The 18,803-nt window shown below is 38.5% G+C and overlaps 1 protein-coding gene across 4 annotated transcripts in view; it reads left to right on the top strand.

Moving 5' to 3' along the window:
* The window catches only part of PTPRG (protein tyrosine phosphatase receptor type G), a 630,255-nt gene that overhangs the window by 570,812 nt on the left and 40,640 nt on the right, over positions 1-18,803 (top strand). For all 4 annotated transcript variants that reach the window (XM_036220040.1, XM_036220041.1, XM_016150164.2 and 1 more), the window contains 2 exons: positions 7,438-7,529; positions 18,239-18,330. In XM_036220040.1, the coding sequence (XP_036075933.1) occupies positions 7,438-7,529; positions 18,239-18,330 (184 nt within the window). The remainder of the gene's footprint in view (positions 1-7,437; positions 7,530-18,238; positions 18,331-18,803) is intronic.

Raw genomic sequence — 18,803 nt, 5'->3', positions numbered from 1 at the left:
TCTCTCATACATTGGTGTCATTTGTATTTTGTGTGCTGTAAACTGTTTGTATCTTTTGCTCATTCTCCTTTGTGTTGTTGGTCTTTTTCTAATTAAGAGAGATACCCCCTTGTAAGCAACTTGGATCACAAAAACTTTCCTAATCTGTGGTCTTTTAACTATGCTTATGCTGCTGCTTTTATAGATTTTTCTATAAATTTCTTTTCTGATTTCTGGATTTTGAGTCATCTTTAGAAAGTCTTCTGAGGTTACTTTTTCTTTTAGATACTTTTATGGTTTAAAATTTTAATATTAAATTCTTATATCAATTGGAGTTTAACCTGGTTGATAGAATGATATCTGAATCAAATTTTTTTTTTCCTCAGATGATCGCAAGTATTTAAAAAGTACTACAGTCCAGGGGCTGTTTAATTAAGAAGCACGTCGTACCTTGCTAGACCCTTAAAAAATAACACTCAACACAAAAGTCTGACTGACTTAGTATGTTAATGAAATAGTTGCCAAGAGGTTTTTACCAGACCATTTTACATTGTACATACTCAGTTATACATTGAGTAAATAAGTGTGAATTTCCATTTCCTACCTTTTGCCCAAAAGGAATGGGACCATCACGTCCCCATTAACCTCCCCAATCAGTAGAGGATTGTGTCAGTCCCCTCAAACAGTGGCAAGATGAGCTGGAAAGGCCCTCACGCCTTGGTCCAGAAACACAGAACAGTCCAGGCCAGCATGCTAAGTGTGAGAAAGCCACCTCACAGCCCCAACTTCAAGTCTTCTTTTCTGAGTAACAGCTGGGAGCATTGGGAAGTGCTGTACAGAGTTCGCTTCTTAAAGCCAGCTGTCACATAAAAATTGTCCTGTTCGGGTTCTCGGTCTTGTCAAAATGTCATTCATAAAAGGATCTTTGCTCTCTTACCTCTAGAAAGTACTATCAGTACTTCAGTCATTCCTTGGTGCCTGAAAGGATTTCTTGGCAAACTTAATGCTTAGCAAGAAAGTACATTGCCTTGAGGCCACTTAAATATATATAATGTGTTCATTTTCTCCTGCTTTCCTAAGAAGTGAATTGTAGATAATTTGTATCCTCCAGTAAAATTCTCACTGCAGAAATCATATTTTTTTTTCACTTCCAGCTGTAACAAGAGTTGAATAAGACGTCTCTCCTACCCGTGTGAGATCCAAAATATTTTGAAATGTTTTCTCCTCATTTAATATCTGTATCTTCTATCACAGCCCATCCATCTCCAATATGATTTTGTTCACTTTCTTTTTTCTTCTTCCCTTCATCTCCTCACATCTGACAGTCCCCAATTATCCAAGGTGTGACAACCATATGTCCCAGGATTTCCAGGACAGCTCTCATGTGAAAAATGCCACTTGATAATCCCCAGAAGTACATTCATATTTGTCAGATCACGTGTCCTTTTTATGGTTTAGGCAATATACAGATGAAAAGCACAATTCTGAATTTTTCCTTCTAGATGATCCCTTCCTCAAAAGATACTACGAGTACAAACTGAGTTTTACAAACAGAATCATTTAACCTATAGTAAAGGAAACTTAACAGCAAGTGAGCGATTGCACATGAAAAATCTTAATTCAGAACTTGCATTGGGCTCTTTTCCGGGAAGGACCTCCAAGTCATTTCAGGCAGACACTCCGGTTTGAGGAAAAGCCCTGCAACACCCACAGCCTTTTCCTTCTATTGTTGTCTTTGTCACTTCAGTTTCTCAAAACATTTTGCCCTAATAAATCAATCCACGTCTTTTTAACACAGCTCTCAGCTTCTTTGAAGGCATGTGAACATTTCCAACTGCTGTTTTTAAGTGGCTCTTATTCATACACGATTTACTACAACAGATCCATTTACAAAAGTAAATATTAATGTGATTTCTGTACTCAACAGCATGAGAATAAATGGGATTATTAGTGGCTGTGCCACTGTAAATTTAAATGAGGGCAGTATATAAATCAGTTACGATTGCTTAATTAATATTCAACAGCAGCTCAGCCAACTGCCCCGTCCTAGTCTGCAATTAGCATTTTGAGCTGCACACTGCTGACAAACTCCTTGTCAGCCTGATGTGATTATAAAACCATTGAGTTTAATTTGAAGACAGTGACTTGGTTTTTAATCCCTATATATCAACATTTGGCTATTTTGGAATCATGGGTTTTCATAGGGGACTCGAGGTTGTGCTGTGATCCTCCTCTCACCCATGCCCCGGCAATCACAGTGACATTGAGGGTAGTGCTGGTATTGTATGTCAAGGACCCTGGATGAAGACAGTGTGACATCTCGAGCTTGTCAAAAGGAATGTACATTTTGACCCAGATGGCTGTTGACCTCAGAAACCCCCTTTCCTGTAAGGACTGGATGCTGCACTTAAAGGAGTCTTTTTAATGTATAGCAGTGCTGAGTGGAATTCCAGACATTTACAGTATTCAGTCTTTCTGGGCTCAAGATCAGTACTTTGCTTTTGAAAATTATCGATCACCTAAAGTATTCCTAGATTATTGTCAGGGGAGCAGAAAGAGGTAGGAGGAGTAAAATTATTAGGACATATCAGAGGTTATCTAAGCAGTTACCTGGAAAAGCTGGAGCAACATAAAGGAAAACTTTCTGCAGAAGTTTGGTCATTCTTGGGGTCCTCCCTTAAGGGTGTGTCAAACTCCTGGAAGGAAAAGATGAAGGGGGGTGGAGGTTTGTAGTTTGCTGCATTTCATTTCAATAGTAAGCCTCTGCAACTTGAGTATTTACTAATACTTATAAAGCACTGTCAGAGCAGCTGCAGAGTGTGTATGAATGTGTGTGTGTGTGTGTTTCATTAGTCAAGAGGGCCAATTAAACATGCTGGGCCTGTCATGTGCTGGCTGTATGTGTGCGTGTTTCAGTAGGGAGCTCAGGGAATTGATGGCTTTACTGATATTGGTCAATATTTATTGCATACTAACTAGAAGATTTACTCTGACATGTGCTGTGCTTTCTCAATTGTAGAATTTTTGATTTTTTAAAAAGTCTCTCTCTCCAAAATATTTCCCTTATCTGAAAGAAAGAAAGAAAGTTAGTTTTAGAAGTTTCAGTCCAAGACCAAATATTCATGACTGTAGATATATAGTATCCATGGACTTTTTAGCAGATCAATCCATACACACACTCCTCCCATGAGGCCTTCAGGCGCCTTGTGGGTGTGGGCCGTGGATCATGGGGTGTAGACTTGAGACAAAAGAGCTGCTAGCCACAATTCACGTTGACTTGACTATTAGAAAGGATACCACACCTGACCCTCCCTGACTTCCAGTCAGGCCTTTCTTAAAAATCTTAAAATTTGGAGTCCATAATGGTTTTCTTAAAAGGAATGAATGAATGGAGAGTGACATAGAAAGCTTGTTTAAATTTTGCTACTTAGAACTTTCTGTGAGATGCACATAGATTTAATATGTTGGCCATCTTTGGTCAAAAACCAGAGCATTTGGCTTGCATTCAGAGGCTGTGGTGTACAAAAAAATGCATACCTTTGAACAACTGACTCTCGTTTAGTATGGCGAGATGCTTATCACTTACTCTCTGAGAGGCCTGTTGAGAAGTGCTACCAGTTCAGGAACCAACAGATTCACATCTTTCATTTCATTCTGGCTCGTAAACCTCATTGAGTTTGAATTGCTGGAAAATTCTCCTATGCAAACTGGATGTATCTTTCTTTTTCCTCTCAGTGTTCAGTGAATGATGTAGCTCTGATTTGGTACTTTCTTCATGGGGTGGATTTTAAAAAGCCATCTAATTCATTGATTTTCAAATTTGTTCCTGTGTCAGGACACTTGGAATTCAGGACATCAGAACATCACAAACTACTTAATATTGAAATAAATATTGACAAATTCAGTTCCCTCATAGACACTAAAATATAGTTTGCTGGCAAGTAGAGCATTTCAAAAAGGCAGTATAAAAAGTAGCTTCAAGAGGAAAAACTTTCATTTAGAAATCTAAGTTTTGTTCTGTGATCTGAGAAAAGACTTTTATTCAATATGGGTGGCAGAACACTTTGCTCCATTTGAGAGAATTTCATCCTATTTCTGAGACGGAAATAGATTCTAACTGAGGTTGTAACAGAAAAGGAGCAGAAGACTGTTTAAAGTATATGCAATACAGTTTTTCTTTCTGTTTTTGACATGATTATGTTAACATCCTTGAAATCTTAGCCACCGATTTCTATCCCATATGGGCCCTATAAATTCTAGAGTCTTTTATGAGCACTTTTATGGTACCTGCCGTTCAAGATTGTTTTATTTCTTGAGCGGCTTTCCTAGTGACATTACTGTAGACTCTCAGGAACCATTTTCCTTTTGTCACAGATCTCCTTTACCAGTGACAGTGCACACCAGAATCCTCAGAAGAGATTTTCTAGAACACAAAGGCCTGTGCCTCATCCTGGATCTGCTCAGATAGAATCACCAGGAGTGAGGCTCATGCAGCATGGGTCTTTTTAAAAGTCCCCAAACCAAAGCGAGATGCACTGCTAATTGATAACCACTACTTGAACTAAATTACTGGTGTGTGTGTGTGTGTGTGTGTGTGTGTGTGTGTGTGTGTGTGTGTGTAGCGGGGTGGGTGGAGGGAGAGAGGAAGAGAGAGAAAGAGAGAAAACATAAGCACCGTGAGGGCAGGGACCTTGTCTGTGTTATTTATCAGTCTGCTCCTAGCCCCTCATCAATGATCAAGGAGCAGTCAATAAATGAGGAAAACTGTGGAAGAATATATCCCAAAATGTTAATAGTGATGATCACTTTGAGAAGGATTTGGGTTAATTTTAATGGATTTTTTTTTTGTATTTCTTAATGTTTCCACAGAGATCATGTATTATTACATAGGTAATTATTTCTAAATTACTTGAATTCTTAGGCTCAAGGAACAGTTCGAAGGCTTCTGGGCAATTGCAGAGAATGTGTTATCTCACACTCCATGCTGTGTGATGGGTGCTGAATACATGTTTGCTGAGTCCATTGAAACCTTTATTCTTAGGGAAGGTATTTCCTCTAAGTTCCGTAGTTAGTTGTCCACCCCAGTCCTCGGGTGGGAGGAAGCGTGTGTGACGGGCGTCACGGTGCAGGTGTGGAGTGCCGTCTCCCGGGTGTCTGACCTTCCGCCCCAGTGGCGTGCGCTTCTCGGGCAGTCAGAGTTATTTTGCTCCAGGGAAAATCCATTATAAACAGCAGCACATGGGGCACTGAAGAGTGATTTGCTTTGATACACATTGCTTTTTTCAAAGAGAACGTGGAGTTCTTAGCTCCACATGTAACTGAGAAACTGGGTGAACTGTCTGCTAGTCTTTTAGAAAAAGAATCTACAATACAGTTTATTCTTTTCAAGTCACTTGACATTAACAGTGCCTCGGCCAATAATAATAATTTTTACTAACAGCTTTATATTTTAGAAATTTAATAGGCATAGTTATTTTGGTCTTAAAATAGAAGACTTGGGGATTTTTTTGTGGGTTTTTTTTTCTTTAAAGTCTGACCTAATCAGTTGGATACTGTTTCTTTCCATGTCAAATACTTGAGTGGTCCAATCTATCCACAAAAGCTGGTTTTTCTTAGCTGTGGCATGGGTGGTTAAAGGTTCTGGCTCATTTGTGAAGTCCATAACCAATGTTTTAACTCAAATGTTACATTCTGGAAATCTATGCAAATTTGGGGGGTGGGCAGGAGGAAAGGATGAAGAGAGGAATTCAAGAATAGAAAACTCGATGATCAGTTTAGAAACAGGCATCAAATATCAATGTCATGGGTTTTTTTAAATGTAGATTTCCATCATTTCACTTTCAGTAGATTTGGCTACCCACTAGAACCCCTAAAGTATTGTGTGCATTTCATATCTTTGTAGTTTAAGTCAGCCTGACTGACATTCTTTCCAAATTTAGATAAAGGCAGCTAAACAAGTGATAAAAACTTGTATTATTATTTATATTGCAATTCCAGGCAATTCATAGGGAATTGGGCACGGGCAGTCCTGTGAGATGTGTGCCAAGAGTGGGAGTGATTTATGTTCAGAACCCCTAATGGTACGGAGCAGCAATCCAGACCGCTTCTAGAGGCAGTGCCCAAAATACAATTGATTAGAACTTCCTTCCATCTGAAAACAGGAACTGCTTAAAGAAAAACTCTTCCCACTGTGACATGATCATTTATGTGTGGTTATAATACTCTGTATAAAGCTAAGGTAGAATAATCTGCATGACTTGGAGGCCTCCCAATCCTGCCGAGATATCATTTGCTTTTTAGAGTTGTTTGAATTTTCCAGTCCCCCAGCCCCTTTCTTTGGCTTTATGGAAACGTGGGACTCCCAACAGAACCATCCCAGGATACTTTCAATTAGATGAGCAAAGACAACTCTGAAGAAAAGTTAACTTACTCCAGTGGTTGGAATACAGAAAAAGCGAAGCTGTAGTGTCGTATAAATGGGACTCAGTGTGAGACGCCAGAGTGGGATGGATCCCAGGAACGCAGAGCACCAGAAGGATGCCGCCTGCTTGGCTAAAAGACCCAGCAGTAGGGCCAGCTATTGTGAAGCCCCTCCGCCAGATGAACAGGGACCCTTCTCTGGTCACAATAGCCATTCACGCTGAGCAGCCTCATTAAATATTCAGCCTGTGCTTCCGGCAGCTCATTAGGGCTGCAATGAGCAGTGACGTGGATGCTGGAAAGCCCAGGGCTGGCCAGCATCAGTAGGCAGAGGCCGAGTGAGCTGCCGATGGTTTCTGTTCACTGCCTGTCCTATGATGACCAGTGTCTGCTCCCTGCTTTGCCTGAAGTACAGGTAAAAACAAAACAGAACCAAACCAAGCAGGTGACACTTGAGAGCTTTAGGTCCTTATCTCTGATTTTCTGGCAGGGGCCTCTGATTTTGAGTGCTTGCCCCCTTGAAGCCCTCTGACCCCCTTAAAGAGCTGTCTGCGGCTTAGGGGGCCTTTGCAAAACACTAACAATGTGGTGCTATTGTGTCCTTGGGCTATTCGATGACTACATCTGGGAGGGTTTGAGGTGTGGTTGTTGAAGTTGGTGCTGAGGATTAGAATAGCAGATTATTCCTCCTTAACATGTCAAATTTAGAAATATTGTAGGGTAGATCCTAGCAGTTTGCACAGCAAGTTTACTCTGTCCATGCCAAGCTTTCATGTATGTAAATGGTTTGTTACTAAGCCTTTCCCCTCTGACTACCAGGATAGGTATGGTATAATTAAAAAATGGGCATTCTTCAGGTATTTGGGGTTCTTCCAGTGGGCTGAATGTTGTCCTTCTTGTATCTTGTTACTTTGTTATTCAGTGCTGTGTGATATTTAAAGCTGGGAAAAATCTGTGAAGGAGGAATTGAAAAATGATGAACTCAAACAAAGTGCATTTCTTTGGTCTCACTATTTGCATGTTTTTCTTTCTACACAGAAAATGTTTTCAGACAGCTCATTTTTATGTGGAAGATAGCAGTTCACCTCGGGTGGTCCCCAATGAGAGTATTCCTATTATTCCTATTCCGGGTAAGTAAGACACTACTCTTATTTCCAGTGAGTTAATTGTTTTTCTCTTTTGTTCTCAGTCGTATGTGACAGCCATGGCAAAATATTATTTGTATAGCCTTTTAAAGCTTGCCCAGCTTAAGAGATCCTTAACTAAGGGTAATCTAATGAAATCTTTGTTTCTTTACATTTCTGCAAAGTAATGAAATCCTCTTTAAGAAAAGCAAATAGCTATGACTTAATAGAGTCTAGATTCACATGCAGGGGAGGGAAGTAACAGTAGGAAAAGGGAAAAACATACTTAAAAACATACTTACATATTTGCAATCCACTTGGACTAAATTTCATTTTGATAGGCAATTTGTGTTTTTTTTTAATTCACAATTTGTGATACATTTTTTTGTATGAGTTTTCTTTTATGATTCCTTACTCTGAAATAGTTGGAAGTTCTTAAGACGCTTTGTATGGAGGTCTAGGGTTATGTTCTTGGTTAGGTGTATGTTTTACTTGTCCTCCAATAGAAAGACGAAACGCTCGGTTAGTGTTAGGGGTAGAGATTAGCGGAGTGCACCGTAGAAAATCCTAGCAAATGCCATAGCCATTTGGAAGTTCAGCAGCAGCTTAGTTGTGATAGATAGGAAGTGGGATTTGAAGATGGCCCCCGCCATTTTTCATTTGGCATCCCTTCCTTTTTGCCTGATTCTAACTTCTCTCTCTGGATTTCATTATGTACTTGTGAGTCTTGTGAGTTCCTATCTTTAGATACCTTATATATCCATCCTCTTGACATTAATTATTCTTTTGTAAGCAGAGGTACTGCTTTCACTGCAGCGCCACCTCCCACACACCCGAGCCACCCTCCCACTTGTCTGTCTCCTTCTCCAGAATAGTTTTCATGGTCTGATACACCATATATTGTACTTGTTTTTTTATGGTGTCCCGTCACTGGAGTGAGAGCTTCATAAAGGAATATGGGTGTCTCCTTAGTGCTAGAATAATACTTGGCACATAGTAGGCATTCTTTAATTCTATGGGGTGGGAGGGGGAAGGAAAGAATATGAATGAATGTCAGAAAACCTTCCTGAAAGTTCCTAGAAGGCCATAGCTGTGAAGCTCAGATACAGTCATTCTCTCAGTAGAGAAAAGAAATGCTTCTATTGTTTGCAGATCTTCACTAGGTGCAGTTATGGTCAGGGACTTACTTGGCCCTTTGTGTGTCTATATATGTTAAGTCATTAGATATTGCTAGAATTGGCCATGTTCTCCCCATATGGTCACCTTCTCTCACTAAAGGGTGTCACACAAATGAAAGGATAACAGAAAAGTCTCTGATTAAGTTCTTATTGGATCATTTTGTGGCCATGAAACAATTCCCACACAGATGGAATAGGTCTTCTGTTGCCCTGCGTCCTTCTCTACTAACCCTTGTCCTTAATTCTTGGTGAAAGAAATTGCATTCTTGCTTTTGAGAAGAGAGGAAGCAGAAAGGAATCATCAGTCTTCCATCTGCATGGAATAAGTAGTTTTGTCAGATCTACCAGATGTGTGCAATAGCACGTGTGTAATCATTTTCCTCTAGAATATGTGATGACCTCTGGAAAATGCATGGGAACCTCACTCTCCTGAACTAATCCATCTGACAAACACAGCTGTTGGGTAGTTGTGCATTTGAAATCTATTTTAAAAGGTTAAATGATAAGGTACATCTTGGGCTCCCTTTCAGTTTTTATTTTCTTTTACCACTGGATTAGGAATCAGAAAACCTGGGATCTTGCCCTCCACCCACCATGAAACCTGTGGTCAGTGACTTGACCTCTCTGAGCCTTATCAGAATCTATAAAGTGAGCAGGATGTCTGTCCTGCTTGCACTTGAGGCAGCGTTAACGATCACATGAGATATGTGTGAAAGCACTTTGGAAATCCTAAAGTAAGCCAAAAGTATCAGCTGTTGAAGCTTTCCTTCCTAGATCGTGGTATTGTTCATCCCAGCAGCCCTAGAGAACGAGCATTTGCAGGGTTCTCAGGTTAAGAGTCCCCCTAATACTGAACCACACCCACTAGATATGCCTCACTCTGTCACACTCTTGGACTTGGGCTTTCAGACTTTCAATTCTCTGGAATCCTCAGAAAGTGCCATCAGTCGTACTTGCCTTGCCATACCTATGATCAGGAGTCTTAGACCAGAAATGCTCTCTAATGGTTTCTGCTTCATTTCCCAGCTACCTATTTAATGACCAAGTGAAATACTCCTAACCCAAAGGCATTTTCTTTAAATGTGACTTTCTCCTAATTCTCACTCACGAGTATTGTAAGTACATAGACTGAGAAATCCGTGGTACTCAGTTGTACCTCACTTGGCATAGTAGATGCGCCCTTGACAAGTTGTTACACATTTGTAAAAATGAATAACTTTAAATGCTGTAATGCAGTGTACTGTTAAAGGACTTACCTAGTAAAACCAAAAGTGAGACTACCTTTTCTCTGTTTTCTCAGATTTTTGTAGGTAACGTAGCCTTATCCAACTATGAAGAGATGCCTAGACAAACTTATTTCACCCTTAACTGGGAAGCAGTTACCCTATATGACCTTTCTTTAAAGAGCTTTTAACTTGATCAGTTTCTTATTTCTCTTAAACAGAATCCCACAGTTCTATTTAACAGTTAAATTTGTAAAGTGTTATAATTTATGAAGCACTTTTAACAATCCATTTTTTAAATTATGGTTTCTTTCCATTATTACAGTCTTGCGTAAGAAAATTCATCATGAGTTATTTTCACTTTGTTAAAACTTAATGCAACTTTTTCTTTAATGGAGACCTTGAGATCATTTTAAATGACTTACCTTAGAAGAATTACCTAATTGTTCTTATTTCTAAAAATAATAGGATATTTATTGAACTTATATGGAATGCTTATTCTGCCCACTGGATCTCAGTGGTTCTTAGCCTTGTTCAGAACCTAATAATAACACTACTGGGCCCCAGATTTATCAACTTATTTTATCACTTGAACTTCTCATTTTCTGTAATCAATTTTTTTTTAAAAAAAGCTATTTCCAGACAACTACCAGTAAACTGAAGCATTATTCTAGTTAAAAATGTGCGCAACAGGGTGAGATTGAAAATTCAGGCTCAGCATTGTAAAATGTGTAGTATATACTCTGTTCCTAGAACTTATTTTACATTTAAACTCTTTTAGAAAACATCATCACCATCTAATATTTATTGAGCATTTACCAACTATTTGCTTTATATTTATGTTCACTACAATCCTATAGAGACTGGTGCAATGATATCCCCATTTTACAGATGAAGAAAGTAAGTCTCAGAGCCACTATGTGATTTGCCTGAGGTTACATAGATAAGTGGTGGAGCCAGCATTGGAATTCTGTGTGTGACTTCAAAGCACAGATGCTTAGAAATGGCTCTGCCCCCTCTTGGCATGCTGCTCTGACAGTTCTGATATCTCAAGTCTTCCGGCTCTTCATTTGGATTTTGCTTCTTTAAATCAAGGCATTTTCAAATTCAATGTGAATATTCTCTTTAGTTTTTTCCTGAGTTGTTCTTTGACTAGCACTGACCATTTGCCTCTGTGTTAAATTCTCTTTCATCTGCCTGGAGAGAGTTTCGTCATTCTTCTGTTGAAGTTTCTCCCATATCAAAAAAAATCTCTCCTCTTACCTTTGTTCTCTAGATATTTTTTTCTCTTCCTTCCTATGCAAAAGACTTTCAACCCACCGATACTTCTATTCCCTGTGTGAAAATAGACCTTTGTGACTTAATGACTTAGGGAGCAATTTATAAACATGTTGAATGTTGAATAAATTTAGACACTAAATCAATTTTTGGGTGATTTTACTATGGTTAAAATTCACACACAAAAAAATAGCTCTGATCGTTATATCCCAAAGCATACATAGAATCAGTAAGTTATGCTGACTTTAGAAAAGTAATATCAAATAGGCACATGCCCTTGGAGACAGCAGTTTAAAGGTATTTTTCAGGAATTTTGAGTTAATCAATTTCACTAATTTATTTAGTAAAATTTAGATAACTAAATTTAGGAATTTAGAATCTTCAGTGTGTTCTTCTGGTTTAGTATAGCAACACAGTCTTATAAGAATGAAGGCTGTTTTTCCTGGTCTCACCTATACTAATATAAAATACCTATGTAAAATGTGCAAATGGCAAAGGTTAGTTAGCCACATTAGAAAGAACCTATAATACAAGGTATTAGCCACCATAAAAGAAGTGCTTTTGAGGTTGGGTTCCAATCACTGTAGAAGTGACATCAATTCTTTTGCCACAAAAATTTTGAATTGCAGTGCCTGTATGATATATGGGGAAAGTGTTCCCTTACCCCTCCCTCCTCCCCCCAGGTAAATTAAGCTGTGGCTTCTATAGAAGAATGAAAGGGGCTTTAACTCTTGCCTTTCGCTAACGGTTTTTCATAATCCAATGTTACATGGTTACTGGTTTCCCATTTTTAGTGTATGAGGATAGAGCATAATTGAATATAGTAACCTAGCTGTCACTCCCCTCAAAAATTTTCCATCTTCTGAGAGACTGCAGCAGCCACAAATTTCTGTCCTTTAAGATCCATATTATTCTGAACATCTACAAGGACTACAAAGATCTGGTGTTTACCACCTGGAAGTATTCTTTTGAAACAACTTGAAAAATATTTTCACTGCGGTTATCAATGAAACCTTATGTATATATATCACCTACAAATTATATTCACTGTATTATATTACTCATTCTTTTAGACTTTCATTATAGCTTTTTAAAATCAACTTAGCTCATGAAATAAACCCATTTATAAAGCATATTGAATATGCTCTTTTTCAAATGTGAATATTGTCAAACACAAATGTTCATATTAATGCTTTTCCCTGAAAATTGGAAAATTTAACTTTCTCATAAGAGCATTACAAAACAAAATGGCGCTGCTCACTAGTAGTTTAGAAATCCAGAAATGATTCCTGCCTTTCCAGCAGTCAAAATACCTCTTAATAATTTGAAGGTCACTGGCTTCAGCAGGGTGCCAGCATATAAAAGGGTTTTAAACATGCAGTTTAAAACCCTTGGGATTAAACCAACCTTGTTGGCATATTTTATTTATACAGCGATTATCTCCAAAGGAGATTCATTGGTCTTTTGACTATAATGAAGCCCTTTCTTTATTGACTTCATTGTGTCATAAATGAAAAGAGATTTCTCTTTATGGCAGGAAATAAAATGTTCCAATCTTCACAATACTCCTTGCATCCTAAGAGTCTGGACAAAAATCTATCTGTTGTGTTCTAACTCAGGAACTAAAATGGCAATAATGTGTTCTTTTATTCCACATTTGCTTTATCTTCCTAAGTCGACACAGAGGTATTATCAAGCACAGACGGTACCCTGAGCTTGGCCTTGGAGGCCGAGAGGGCAGACAAGGAGGGAACTGCTATAGTTGAGGTCTGTCCACGAGAGGAGTGGTTAACAGTACTTGATAACAGCGCAGTCAGGGGGCTGGGGGTTAGGAGCAGGGGAAGGTCTGAGCAGGATTGACTTCAGCCAAGTCTTATGCTGGGGCTTTATAGGTTCTCCATGCCCACAGGCAGATTTGGTTGAAATGTGGAATAGTGTTGAGGAAACTGCTACAGGTTAAGTGAATTTTACAGAGATTGGTTGCAAAGTGAGTGATTTAAGGCCCTTTGGAATCTTAATGGTAATTATACATGTACCCACACACTGCCAAAGTAAGCAAACAGGGATATTTTTTAAACAAACTTTAAGCCAGTCAACCCAAGCAGCTAAGCACTGTGGCAGGAAGGTAAATAACACTTAATTTACCTAGCATCATCAAGGTGACCCCGAAGAGCAGTGTGGGTTTTCCAGGTAACTGACAACACTTACCCTCAAAGCCAAAGTGATTCATTTCATCCATTTTTGTTGGAAAGTTTCTTTAAAATGTATCATATGATTCTCTGTCCTCTCTGATCATGTATGTTCAATTTAAGGTTTAGAGAGGTCATATAAGGTGGAAGAAGCCAGCTTTGGAATCAGCCTGGTCCCAGCACTTGATAATGACACCGACTGAGAGGCCAAGCTATTTGGTGTCTCTTAGCCAGTTTTCCCATCTATAAAATGGAAGTATTGACAGCCCCTAGATCATAGGGTCATACATGTAAAGCAGTTAGCACCTAATAGTAAATCACAGTTATTACACATTTACTAAATGCCAAGCACTCTTACAAGTACTTATGTTTTCTAGTTTACTTCTCATAACACTCTGTCAGGTACCGCTACTACTATTCCCGTTTTACAGATGAACGAAGGGAGTCACAGAGAGGTGACGTCATACCACCAGGCAGTCCAACTATGGTTTTAACCTTCACACCATTGATGCTGGGTGCCTAATACACAGGAAGCGTCCATCACCAGCGGCTGGTAGAATAACAGCTACACGGTTCTACTGAGTTAACAGGCTAGACCCTAGGACAGAACGGTATACTGGGCTGGGCCCTCTGAGTGCCTCCCTGTGGTGGCTGTTCAGGGAGAGTCTCGGCTGCCAGTTTTTCCTTTCAAATATCAAACCAAAAATTTCAGACAAAGCCAGGTGTTTTTCATTTTTGTTTATATGTCCTTTAGTCCTTAAGATTAACAGATAGCAAATTTAGCATATACAAGCTGGTTAGAAGCACAGACCAAGTATGGATTTCCCTATGATGGTTCATTCTGATGATGCAGGTACAACAGAGACATAACTGCATATTTCGGAAACAATTTTTATTTACGTTTAAATGCATTTTTCCTTATTTCCTACAGTGATGAATTTGAGGCCAACATTGTTCAGTTCTTTCTTTGCTCCCTGGAATCTCTCAGCTTTGGTACTTTCTTCTCACTTGATGTTCTCCCACTTCTAATGTTCTGCTTTTGGTACCTAAAAACCAGAGGTTAATTTCAGGCTTCATCAGAAGTAGTACATACAGATGTTGTGGATTGGCCAAAATGAAAGTTATCTTACTTACAGTATTTAATGCCAACCACAAAGGCTAAAAATCCCAGGAGAAAGTCTGAATAATATTTAATAACAACAAGCCCACTTTTCAGGTGTTGATTTGCAACTAACTATATCAAACATCTTGTAATGAGGTGGTTTAGTGACAACAGTAGTGGTCCCATTTTTGCCTAATTTAAACCTCGGTAAGTGAAAATTCTTTAAGTAAAATTTTTGGCACAAAATTATAAGGTAACATTTTATCAGATTAACCGAGATACTCAAATTCCTTGTTTTTCCTTGAAACTGTGGTGCTTTGAGAATGAAGACAAGCATTATATACAGGGCATTGGAGCACAGGCTTTGGGTTCAGAACACTAGGATTCAAATCTCAGCTCTGCCACTTAGTCATTGTGTTGCTTTAGACAAGTTGCCTCGGTGTCTAGTAGTTTTAAGATAAATGTATGGTAAGTATTTAGCACAGTCCCCAGCTACCAGTTAGGGCTTAATAAATAGTGACTCTCTTCTCATTATACCAACTCCATCATTACACTGTTTTCATCATACCTTAACAATCTCCCTTCTAACCTGTGGTTAGTGAAAACATCTTTACTTGGATTCCAGCTCATCCCTTTTTATATTTCTCCCCCATCACCACTACATCAGTGACATCTATTCTCACCTAAGTCATCAAATCCGTCCCTTTTATGGCCCTTGAGTCTTCGCCACTCAATTACACACTGTTCTGGCACTCACTATTTCATGTTCATCACTTCTCTGATGCAAATATTGCCCTTGAGCAGAGACCATCTCCCTAATATCTGGCTGAGTCCTAGGTGCTCAGCGAATGTCTCAGTGGAATGCCAGTGACTTCCCATTCATTCTGACCCAGACAATATCCGTTCTCTCTGAGTCAGAACACTCTTTACCTTGAGTCTGTGGCCAGCTTTCGCTGCCATACTCCAGCCTTCAGTTAATCTTTCTGACCTTGTTCTCTCAACTGTAAGATGAGTATGAAAACAGTACATGTTAATACATGTACACGAAAGGGCATAGAAAGTGCCTGATCCATAGTTCTACTGCTAATATTCTCTGCATTCGTTAATGAAACTCAGATGTTTAAGTGGAAATAACATCTTGCAGATGGATGTCTTCTTATAACAAGATCTTTCCACATAGAAATTGAGCAGCTCAGGTCTATGATGATGTCCTAATTGCTTAGCCTTCTGCTAGATAGAGCAATTTTATAATTATCTGGCTTGCGTTGAAAGAAATTTAATGGAAAACTGTATAAAAGGAAAATTATTAGGACTTCTAATTAGTCATGGCCTTATATTCATCTTAATATTGAGAAAAAAGATGTATGACCCCTCACTTTCATTTATCTTGAGTAAAAGATAATGTGTTATCTGGGTGGCAGATGGTGGTCAGTACAATATGCATGTGTGGTGTACATGTGTATCTGGCTGTCCGGCAGTTTCATGATGTTACTGGTGGCGCCTGGAAACCAAGAGGTGTGTGGTTAGACTTCTTTGGATAAAGAAGGAAGTTGGAGAGGCTAGTGAGTCATATATTGCCACAATTATCATACTGAGTTCTGCTGGATTTTTGCAACATCCAGCCATGGGAGTAGCAGGCAGACTGGTTCCTGAGACTGTATGGCATTAGCTTGGATATTACAGTTGAGCACTTTGCAGGAAAAAAAATAATAAATTGTTAATATGATAGCGTTGTAATATAATGACTCGACATGGGCTACAACCTTTACAGTGCTGTGGTTTGCACCTTATAGAGTAAACTAGCTCTAATGCTGGTGTGTGTTTTTTTTCTAATTTTGAACTAAGTTCATGTGCTTAATCATAGCACCATAATTTTATTAGGAACCTACAATTCTAAACTATCATTATGTAATAGATGTTGTCCTTAACCTATTACACTATTAATGATGTCACTCTGCTTTTGGAAACAGTGTTGTGTCCTTCATTTCAAAATAGAGAAATGCAGTCTGTATATTGGAGTGTTTGTGGGGCTGGGTTGTGTCCCATTTTACCTGTTTTGCCTCTTGTCTGAAGATGAGTTTATTCTTGGGTTAATCTTTTAGAGACTTTCTAATTTTGTACATATTAACTCTTTTCTCAACTTAAGATCATTTCTTTTCCCCTTGATTATTATTTTAGAATTTGCTTACTTCTGAACATTTTCAGTGATCTGATCAGATCATTTTGGAATTTTTTTTTTTTGAACTGTGCATTCTGCTAAATATTCTAGGGAAACATTTTGGCTCTGCTTACTTTGTTAATGCTGGTTACATCATTATGGAGCTATAGATTTCTTGGGCGTGCAAAATGATTGCATATTCATGAACGTCTTCAATCTTGAAATATTTGTAAATAACTTGGCAATTTTTTTCATAAGGTGGCCTATTAAAATGATTAGGTCTTTAATTGTTCACACAGAAAGAATTTGTGCTTACAGAGCACCACCAATTTGATTAGTAACATTTATATGCTAAACAATTTTGATTATGAACATATAAATCACCTTCCTTAAACTATAAGAGATGCTATTTTCCGCTTAAGAATGATTCAAGTTTGAAAATGTCAATAGATGCAAAAAGCCACCCTAGAGCTTTGCTCTCTCGAAAGAAAGTAGAGAAGGAATGACATAGTCAATGTTAACTGTCACCAGATGAAGAGAAATCAGATTGTCAGGCCTGGATCTATAACATTCTTGCCAAAGTAGGACCTCATTTACACATACAGATAGATCTTCATACCCTTTGCTAAGAAAAGCATCTGTGGCAGTTTAGATGTTTGTGCGTTTGCCAAAGATCTTTCACTCTGAATAAAGTAAATGTCATGTCTGTTGTTTATCTCATTCAGCAGAGTATTTTTAAAAGGAAATATTTGTGGGGGAGGTTCGAGGGAAGAAGGAAGGAAAGAAGTTGGGGAGCTCCAGTTCGTGGGGTGTGGCAGTTTTATAGCAGTACTCAAGTGTCAGATTGGACCTGGATAAATCAGCTTAAAACATACTTTGGGCTCATGAACTGAAAATGTCCTTGTGAAGTGACAACACTACAATAAATTGGAATGTGGAGTCTTCCTGAATCTATACCTAGTCTGTCAACACCAAAAAAATCCAGTTAATTTAGCCAAACTGATTATTTGGCATCGTGTAGACACAGCTGTCTTGAACTAAAATTTTGAACGGTTGTACATAGATGGCATTGTACCCAAAGCCAGCTTGTACAATGGCATCTATCTGTAATTGTGTATAAAGATTGCTTAGACTTCAAAGATCGGAAATAGAACTTAACTGCTCTGTCTTCAAGCCGGACTCCATTGAACAGCAATTTAAAAAAAACAAAAACAAAAAACAAAACCTAGGTCATGAGAAAATTTCTTGACAAATAAGTACCCTTGATATGATCAGACTTTTAGTTCAGAGTATGATGTGGTAATTTAACTATGTAAATTGCCTCAAATATAAAAAAATAAAGGCAATTTTCTTTATGATGTACCTTTTTTTAAAACCATATTCAACTTAGCTCATAGGCATTCAAAATCATAGTGAGATCCTAATGTGAAATAAATTCTGATAATTTTCTTAAGGACATCTATTTCAGATGATACAATTATGTCACTCCTTCTAAAAGTCAAATGTGTATCTTCAGTAATCCCTTATCAGGGTCTTTGTTTTGTGGACGTATTCCCTGTGACTCCAAATACCACTTTATTCCCACAGATGACATGGAAGCCATTCCTGCCAAACAGTTTGTGAAGCACGTCGGTGAGCTCTATTCCAATAACCAGCGTGGGTTCTCTGAAGATTTTGAGGTACATTTCAAAATGAAATTAATTTCTAGAAACCTAACTCTTATTTTTCAGGGATTTTCATAAACCTGAAATGAAACACTCCAAGCGTAACAATGAGGAAAGCGGGGGTTGTTTTAATTTTTCCTTACATTTATAATTTTAACAGGCATTCTTTTCCCAATAAAAATTAAGTGAAAGGCAGTTGTTTGCACATGTCCTGAACATGCACTTTTATAAAAGAATAGACCTAGTGATAAAATAAAAGGCAAGCACAGGTGTTCTCTTCATTTTAATTCTAACTGGGCAGCAGCCGTAAGACTTAGGGCTCCTAATTCCACGTCATTTCCACAAGGTGCAGTGAAGACAGCAGATTTGAAGTCTGAGGGATGTGATACTGGCTCCACCAGTAGTGAGTTTTGTTATCCTTGGGTCAGTCTCTGATCACTAGTTTCTTCATTTCCAGAAATGGCACTAATGTCACCTACATCCTAAAG

The sequence above is a fragment of the Rousettus aegyptiacus genome, unplaced genomic scaffold (assembly GCF_014176215.1).
Source record: "Rousettus aegyptiacus isolate mRouAeg1 unplaced genomic scaffold, mRouAeg1.p scaffold_m13_p_4, whole genome shotgun sequence".
Classification (NCBI taxonomy): domain Eukaryota; kingdom Metazoa; phylum Chordata; class Mammalia; order Chiroptera; family Pteropodidae; genus Rousettus; species Rousettus aegyptiacus.
This window is presented reverse-complemented; position numbering and strand designations above follow the sequence as displayed.